Below are 9,834 nucleotides of genomic sequence, written 5' to 3'. Positions count from 1 at the left end.
GTAGAATCAGAGATAGAGAAAGAGACAGACAGAGACAGGATTGATTTTAGTGTTTTGTGGCCCTGAGTCCCCACACAGCTGGGACTGCCATGAAGTAACAGATGGCCTTTATCTGTGCTGAATGGTTTCTTCTCTCTGGTGGTACCTTTACTTGAAATTAGTGATGTCCTGTCAGAAAAGGCTGTTACCAGTTCTTCTGTCCTACTTCATCATCGAGTTGGAGCACTGACAGTATTCTCTGTTGATAATCACTTCTGTTCAGTTAGTTCTATATAGACCAGGTTTAGATTCAGTAAGTTACGTGACCTGAAGAGAGTAGTTACCAGGCTATCCAGTGGGATCCACCTTTGTGGATAAAGTGCAGCTTTGTCTGTCAGCACAGGTGCCTGGAGAACGGTTACCAGGCTACCCAGGGTTCTTTGGTCTTTACTATCCAGGGTAGGGTTGGGTACCAGTTCGGTATACCGATACAAAACTGTTTTTTCTTGTTGGGCCGGTCCAAAAAATCGGAACCGACAAGAAATGAGTAGACTGGATGTTGGACCGATCATCATCATCAGGCAGGGGTTCCCATGTTTTAGGGCTTACAGGTTGTTGATGCAGAGTGTCCAGACCACTGCATCAGCAGAACACAGTGGACTACTAGGTCAACAACAAGAGCAACATACATGTTGTGTGTATACAGGGACAACGTCTACGGTCAAAGTTACAGATAGGGTTGTTTTCATGACCAAAAAAAAAAAATGCAAGTGGAGGTCAGAATCCTTTCTAGCAAAACAGACCATCGCCCATTTACCAGTTTTCACAGATAATCAGGTTCAGGTCAGGACCTGGTCCTGAACCTCTAAACCTGGACCGTAACCTGTACCTGAATTTTCCGTACCAGTACCCACCCCTTATCCAGGGAAATGAGAGCACTTTGTGTCTGCATAGCCACAGGTGCAGATGTGATCTTTGCAAATGGGAGGGCAATCCTGGGGGATTATGGGTACATGTACAGCTGACTCTCAACTGTTAGTGTTTCCTGTATGGTTTATAAATATATAGGGGAGGCCTGCTGAAGGGGTTATCCATGTGTGTCTGTGTGCGTGTGTGTGTGTGTGTGTGTGTGTGCATGTGTGTATGTGCGTGTGTGTTTGTGTCTGTGTCCATGTCTATGTGTGGGTGTGAGTATTCGTGTATGTGTGCGTGTGTGTGTGTGTCTGCGTGATTGTTTGTGTGCGTGTTTGTGTGTGTGCGTGTTTGTGTGTGTGTGTGTGTGTGTGTCTGCGTGTGTGTGTCTGCGCGTGTGTTTGTGTGTGTGTGTGTGTGTGTGTGAGAGTCACATGTGTGTGACTGTGTGTGTGGCTGTTTGTGTGTGGCTGTGTGTGTGTGTGTGTGTGTGTGTGTGTGAGTCACATGTGTGTGACTGTGTGTGTGTGTATGTGTATGTGTAGGACCATGTGTGTGTATTGTTTGTTTTTTTCCATAATTTAGGAATGACCATTCTGCTCCAGTTGAATCAGAAATATTGATCATGATGCTGCTCATTTTGATATCAAGGGCTTAAGTAAAGAGTGATATCCCTGCGCAGCTGCAGGCTCTAAAAAATGCATACAGTGAGATTCAGTATCATCATCATCAGTCACTTCCTTCTGCATCTACGAGGGGCGTGCAATAAGTAATGCCCCTGACCCATTTCCCATAGCAGGAGATTAATGAAACTTGACACAGATATTAGTCATTCTCTTCATAAGAATCACCCAGAGTTATGCATTTCTCCCATCGTTTGATGCAGCTCTGGACACCGTTTTTGTAGGACACCCCAGGTTGGTCCTCCAACAGATGCCTCATCAATGGCAGACGAGGGACGACCAGGTCTGGGAGCTGTTTCCACAGACTTCCGGCCACGTTTGAATTCAGAATGCCAGCGTTTTACAAGGTCATATGATGGGGCATCATCACCATAAGTTTCATTCATTTCATCAAAAGTCTTCTTTGGCGTACGTCCTTTCAAATACAAAAACCGGATCACTGCGCGACACTCAACTGGTTCCATTTCACACCTGGTCCATTTCGCACCTGACTCAGTTCAATCACCAGTAAATCAGAAACCACAATTAGTTTAGAGCTGTTTTTTGCAACATAACCCATAGAGATATGAATCATTACACATACAAAATTTCATCTAGATCAGATGACTGGAAGTGGGTCAGGAGCATTACTTATTGCACGCCCCTCGTATAGTCTTTGGAAAGTCCTGTAGCTGCATTCAGTCTTTTTTTCATATACAGTATAGTCCATCTATAGTATAGCAGGAGGCCATGTACAGCTTGTTATTTATCTTGCTTCATGCTATTGTAGAGATATTCTGTAGCTAAAATGTTTAAGCTTGTTATGTAGTGATATATATTTCAGGTATGTGACAAATATATAATGTTACATGTATATTGGGGGGTAACATTGTTGACCTAATTCCTGTGTACCATTAAGGTATTGCCCTGCTGTTATTAGAATGTTCTGCCCCAGTTATGCGACATCGTGACATGGTTACCTCATTCTGACTCATGGCTTACCCATTACCTGTACTGTACCACAAGGGGGTATCCAGTGTATTCACTTTGTGTGTATGCAGCGATAGCCTAAAAGATGGCCATGACATTTAGATGGAGGTGTTTGAAATTTTGGCATTTATTCATCTATTACTGGATCTTCAGGGTACTAGTAAAATTCCTAAAATAGCATGTTGGTCATCTATGAATTGAGATCCCAACGATACAAATCAATTTCTGTCACTGTAACCATATTTTCAAGTTAAGAAATATTATACATGTAGAGCATCACCCTTACCTTGATGTTGGTATATGTAATATGGTACTGTTCATTGGTATAAAATGATGTTTGCTCTGCAAGTGCTCTCCAAGCAGAGGTCAGGCTATGAATTAGGTGTTTCATGCCCAAGTCAAAAACATCATACAATACACTTTAAATTAATATAATTTTTTTCTACAAAACTGGAGGGATAGAAAATGTTCCATGCCACGCAATGTAATTCAAATTCTTAATGTAACATTTTTTAAATTATTTCATTTTGTCTGACAATGGATTCAAAGTGTTTAGTTTTGCCATACATCACTGTGGAAGCCTCTCCAATACTTATTGCTTACATCGTGCATTAACACCTTTACCATTATCTGTGGGAGTAAAGGTGAGGTATTCCCGCTGTCTTGAGCAGTTTAGTTTCTGCTGCGTCGACACTTCCCCATTGTGTTCCGTAAGACGTTGCATGACTGCGGGGTCGCTCCTGCCAGTCCTGATTCGACAGGTTCTGTGTGTGAGGTCATTAGTGACGCCATCTCTCCCCCCATGTCCAATACCTCCGATAGTCATCTGCACTTCTCACGACACCAACGACTCACCAACACCTGAGCTGGGCTTTATGTCACCTGCAACTCTGGGGTTGGACTTGGACTGGTGGAGATTTTTTATCATCCTTCCATGCATTTTGTTGCATTCGGTGTATTCCTAGTACAAGTATGAGTCAGATTTTTTCTACCCTTCCAAGCATTTTGTCCAAGTGTCAAAATTTTTGTCGTTTCTTTTCAGTCATATTATGACTCAGAGGTTTCTCACCATTGAAAGCGTTTTGCTTCCATGATCTGATTTTTTTGCAAGAATGCTTTACTCGGAAGTTTGTCTCCCATTTCGAGCATTTTGTTTTGAAACTCGAGATTTCGGTCTGTTTTTATCTTAGTTTGTTTATCCTATCAACGGGATGAAAGTTGGATCATCTCGTCTTGTTGAATGAGAACTGCAGTTTGACTTGGAAATTTGTCAACCTTCCAACCATTTTGTGGATCTATATGTTAGGCCACATTTATATTTGATTTTTTTATGAAAACTGTCTTAGAAGTTTGTCATCTTCCAACCATATTTTGTGGATCAAAGCGTTTGTCCAGTTCCCCACAATTTTTGCACTCCCGGAAGAGGTATACAAACTGTTGGATCCTTCTGTCTGGAGCTGTTGGATCATCTCATCTTGTTGAATGAGAACTGTTTGACTTGGAAATTTGTCAACCTTCCAAACATTTTGTGGATCTAACCGTTAGGCCACTAATTTTTTTGTGAAAACTGACTTTTCACCTTCCAACCATATTTTGTGGATCGAAACGTTTGTCCAGTTCAGCACAATTTTTGTACTCCCGGGAGAGGTATACATGAAACTGTTGGATCCTTCTGTCGGGAGCTGCCGTCCAGTTGAATGAATGAAACGTTAGGTGTCGTTTGAAACTGTTGGATCCTTCCGTCGGGAGCTGTCGTCCAGTTGAATGAACGAAACGCTTGCTGTCGTTTGAAACTGTTGGATCCTTCTGTCTGGAGCTGCCGTCCAGTTGAATGAATGAAACGTTCATTGTCGTTTGTGGAGCGACTTTCCCCGCGATGGCTGAGTCAGGCGAGATCGTCTCGGCGTCGGGCAAAGGTGGGTAATGCTAGTTCACCTTTATTCGCAGGGTAACCTTTATTCGTTGTATTTAGCACCAGGGTATTTCGGGATATCAAGTCGACGGACGGAGGTCTCAAACTGCATTATATTGAAACAATTTAAAACCATCGTTTATCAACGTGATATCCCTAAATGCCCTGTTTTTAGGTACAACGGATATAAGTTAGCCTTTGAATAAAGGTAAACTAGCGTTAAATGCGAAGAGACGAATGTTCAAGCCTGGGTTGTTTGTTTGTTTGTTTGTTTATTACTTCTGTTTGTTTGTAGCCAGCCTGAAATCATTTTCCGTCCCCTCAATTTTGATTCCTATTGATACCAAAGTCACAACGTTCCTAAGGGGGTCCGGGGGCATGCCTCCCTGGAAAATTTTGAAATCTAGACCCTCTGAAGCGCTATTTCCTGCATTTTGAGGTGTAGATTTTGCTGGTAGACATAGTAAGCTTGTTAATCTGTTTTGGTGAGAAATTACACAAGGGAGATAGTGTTTAATATCTTAATTGACTTTACATATAAATTTTTGTCCATCACATACATGTAGGACAGAATGAGCAAAAAATATTTCCATCCCCAGCTGCTAAATTCAGTCAAAGGACAGAAGTACAGGCACTGGCTACAACCCTGTTTCAAGGTCAGATAGCTATAACTATAGTATAAGGCAGGTTTGGTGTCTTTTGTTTTAAGGGTCTGTATATACATGTAGATCTCATGCAAAGGTGGGTCTCTAAAACTGGTTGTCGCTTTCTGTGAGTTAAACCATCTTAACACGATTCTTTACTCTTAGACTAGCAGCTCAAACTACTAGTAATATTACTGGTCCTGTACTCAGGAAGGTTGTATATATATATAGTACATATTAGAGTACTGGATCATAAGTTTTATTTATTTATTTATTCATCTCCAGACATGTGGGTAGCAAATTGATTGATGTGTATTTAAATCTAGCGGGCAAGTTTGCACTAAGTTCTAAGTTATATTAACCATACAGTAGGTTGAGTCTTGGAATTTTGGCTGGTGCATACATGTATGGGCTACTCACGATAGATATGTTCTAAAAATCTGACTACCCAGCCAAGATCTGCACAGTTTGTTTGTTTGTTTGTTTGTTTATTGTACTGACACTAGTGACAGGAGCTGCTCACTGTCTTATTCTAGAGTATATAATTGTATGTAGTAAGATGAATTTGACTATGAAACTATTTCAATAGTGAATATTGGTTCAATGTATAAACCTTCACTGTATGCATGAGGCCAGTTGTATTTAAAAAGAAAAAAAATCTTCTACTCTAAAATGATATAATTGCTATTGCTTAGAAGGGTCAACCTTGTCTCTTCTATTGGATTAAATCCCAACATGTAAGAGAAGGCATATTTTAAACCTTTCTTAAACTTGCATTACACATGTATGCATACTTAATATATCATGAAGGCAGACTATTGTAATCTTTGACAAGAAAAAAACTGTTGTTATTTTATTTCATTCTCATATGTAAATAGCATGTATAATATGTTTTGCCTTTGGGGATTACCCGTGGGAGTTTACCAGTCTCCTTCTGGTGGGATTTAGAGCTGAACTTGACCCTTTTCAGGCAAAAAAAAGAACAAGATTGTTTTCAAGGTCAAAGCTGATCAATATGTCACCTTGTGAGAGCAGATGTCAGATTCGTGCAGGTGTAAGAGCACTGTAGCCAATCAGCGGCCCTGTTACATGCTGGCAGCCAATCAGAGGTTGTCTACCATCTGCTGAAGATTGTGTCAGGCAGCCAATCAATAAATCTGTAGCAGGAGATTAGGGGAATGATGTTTGGGGCACAGCGAGGGGAAATTTTGCTGATTTGGTCAGGAATTAGGGGCAAACCAGGAAGCATCAGGGGGAGGGAGGTGAAATGAAGAGGATTTTAGATAAAGAAATTCTACTCTTGAGATGTAGCTGCTACAGCTGAAATCATTCCATATATCAGACTCCATTTAAATCTATATATTTAGTTGTAAAACATATCATAGTCTCTCCAAACCTGTGACTTAAATCAACATTAAATTTCCTATGGTATTGTCTGACCATAGGAACTATCCTAACATGATTTACATTTGTGTAACCTTTTGCATATGATCCTAACGATTTAGTGGTTAAACCAGTTTTTCTAGTTAGCTGTACTGGCATTGAATTGTTCTGACTAGTTCATTCTGCTTTTGCTGAAGAAGAGTGATGGATGTCACTCGAAACGTCCGGAAGTAAATATCCGTTTTTTATCCAGTTGTAGAGATTGAATTGTATTTGAATAAAAAAAATCAACATGACATTGTCACAGATTTTCAGCAGATGAGATACCAGTTTTGTTTGAATGAAACTTCATCTCATACCACTTCCTGCTCGAGCAGCCTTACTCACTGACTCACTATCCTGTTTGTCATCTGTTATTCCCTGGTAGTAGACAGATACACAATGTACTTAGTACATGTAGATGTGTCTGGGAGTATAGATATTTGGACATGTCTATACGCAATGAGTGATGTTTTCAATGAGCGGAAACATATGTTCATTCACTGTGTATACCCGTACAATTAAGGAGCTTTTGGTACAACTGAACTGTATTTTATTTGGAATGATCACTTATATGAGTCACAGATGTACATGTGTCTGCAAGTAGATATTTGGACATGTTTATATGCAATTATAGATGTTTCCAGTGAGCAGAAACTTGCATTTATTCACTAGAAACTTGCATTTATTCACTAGTAAGTACTAGTAACTGTATTTCATTAGGAATGATCACTGATATCGATATGACCTCCTCAGTTTTATTTAAGAGACCTTGTTATGCAGATGTAAACAGTTGTCATCATGAGAACCATCATGATGATGGTGATTTTTGTTGCCTACCCTGCCTGCCTAAGTGCCTAGGCCAGGGACTGGCCCCTTGCTCCGTCTCCGCAAACTTGAGACTCCATCCCCGCAAACTTGAGACTCCGTCCAATATCCTTTGCAATTCGATCTTTTTGCACAACGATGTAAAATAGATAAACTTATTATTTGTTATTGTTTATTTTCCAGTCGGAAACCAAGCTGTATGAGGATGACTCGGACCGGTCCAAACTCAGCAAGAAGGAGTCTCTCAAGGAGCAGAAGAAGAACTACCGGAGGGAGAAGAAACGGGCGGCCAAGGAGCTCCTGAACACACTTAAAGATCCGTCCGTGGTCGTCTTGAGAGATTGGCTCAAGGTCAGTGGGGGGAAGGTCATGTTGGAAAAGTTTCAGATAATTTCTTGGTTATACTTTTTGAAGAAACCATATTGAAATAGCATTATTGTTTATTGAATTGAAGGTGCACATTTTAAAGCAATTGTCCGTCTTAGGTCTTAATCTATTTATCATAATCACTAGTAGATCATGATTCTCCCACAGAAAATATAATAAAGTTTATGTCCATGCCCAAAGGCTAATTGTAAGTACACAGTAGAAACATATTTAAGGGACATACATGTATATGACATTGTGTACATATTATAACAAAATACTGGACCAAAAAATTATCATCTTGGCTTTAACTAATAGTATGTAGGTTTGACTTTTTTTGATACAGAGGAAGATGATAAGTCACTCTTTTCTACAATTTGTGAGGTCTGTAATTTTAAGAGAAAAGTGGCTTTGACTTTCAGAACCTCTGTGAATGTGGGAAAGTTTGGATAGATCATGGTGACGTCTTATTACATTTTGTTGTATATCATATAAATTTGAAGACAAAATGTGTGAATGTATGTATGAAGACAAAATTTGTTTCATCATCCACTGCTTTGGACATATATCAGGGCTCGAAATACTGGGTGCATGTGCACCCAGGTGCACCCAAAATTGGAACTGTGCACCCAAATATTTTCTTAGGTTTATGTATGGAAGGATATCGAGTATGCTAGTATACATCATATTCTTGACATCTAAGTGTTAGAAAGATTATGAAAATATCTGTCATGTTACTTGTTTAAGCATTTGATAGCTAAGTTTTGTTATTTTGACATTCTACTTAAATTTAAGTGGTGCACCCAAAAATATTTTGGTGCACCCAAGCTTTTAAGCTGGGTGCACGTAATCCCAAATATGAATTTCGAGCCCTGTATATATATATGTATATTGTTAACAAAATCTCCTCAGATCCGAGGCACACTGAAGGGATGGCAGAAGTACTGGTGCGTGCTGAAGCCGGGAGTGCTCATTATCTACAAGGGGCCGAAGCACGGCGCCTGGGTCGGGACCATCCTGCTCAACGCCTGCGAGATCATCGAGCGACCCTCCAAGATGAACGGATTCTGCTTCAAAGTCTTCCACCCGCTGGACCAGTCCATTTGGGCATCCAAGGTGGGGAAACAGCTCCTCCTAGCACCCAGTGGTGGCACTGCAGTGTTAAAAAATCTACCACTCCTATTGGTTTTGAGTTTTGGGGAGTAACAGCTTTCCTTTTCTAAGTTAAAATGTTCTGCTTCAAAGTCTTCCACCCTCTGGACCAGTCCATATGGGCATCCAAGGTGGGGAAAACACTGCCCCCTAGCACCCAGTGGTGGCACTGCAGGGTTGAGATCTGATGAAAAGTCCCCTCTGGCAAATTTTGATGAAAACCTGTTTACAATGAACATGTTTCATTCAGCTCTATACAATCTGGAGAACATATTTTGGAACTTCATTTCATATCACTTGCCATGTCATGCCATGTTTCCCATTATTTTTTATTTTTTATTTTATTCGCATTCGTTTTTAGAGCATTGGACAAGAAGCTCACAATGAGCTTATGGAGGTCTTCTGCTCTATATTACATACAATGACAAACAAAAGTAACAAAATTGAGATTATAACGAAACGTATAACTTAAAATGACATGAACATAAACATCATTTTGCAACATAAGAATAACATAAATACTAACAACAAAAACGGGCTAAGGCGCATACAAGGCTGGCATTACCAATCAATTTCAAATCAAATTAAATAAATCTTCCGGTCATTTTGATAAAATTAAAAACATAGTCAAAGATGTTACAATTTGTCGAGTGTGGAAGGAAAGGGCTGCCCATAGTGAGAAGGGTGCATAAAGTATTGTCAGATGAGTTAAGGGGGTCAGGCGAGAGTAATTCTTCTAGGTTTAAAAGGGATATACGTTTATGAAGGTTAGACATCCAGGTAAGCAATATTCAAATACAATTCAATCTCTACAACTGGATAAATAACGGATATTTACTTCCGGACGTTTCGAGTGACATCCATCACTCTTCATCAGCAAAAGCAGAATGAACTAGTCAGAACAATTCAATACCAGTACAGCTAACTAGAAAAACTGGTTTAACCACATAAGTCGTTAGGATCATAT

General features: G+C 40.0%; 1 protein-coding gene across 1 annotated transcript in view; it reads left to right on the top strand.

Moving 5' to 3' along the window:
- LOC118412945 (oxysterol-binding protein-related protein 8-like) overlaps positions 1-9,834 on the top strand; it is a 59,010-nt gene that overhangs the window by 22,886 nt on the left and 26,290 nt on the right. The window contains exons 3-4 of the mRNA XM_035816014.1: positions 7,533-7,700; positions 8,628-8,831. Coding sequence (XP_035671907.1) covers positions 7,533-7,700; positions 8,628-8,831 — 372 coding nt within the window. The remainder of the gene's footprint in view (positions 1-7,532; positions 7,701-8,627; positions 8,832-9,834) is intronic.

This window comes from Branchiostoma floridae, chromosome 4, assembly GCF_000003815.2.
Source record: "Branchiostoma floridae strain S238N-H82 chromosome 4, Bfl_VNyyK, whole genome shotgun sequence".
NCBI classification, from domain to species: domain Eukaryota; kingdom Metazoa; phylum Chordata; class Leptocardii; order Amphioxiformes; family Branchiostomatidae; genus Branchiostoma; species Branchiostoma floridae.
Note: the sequence above shows the minus strand (reverse complement) of the source record. Positions and strands in the feature narration are given on the sequence as shown.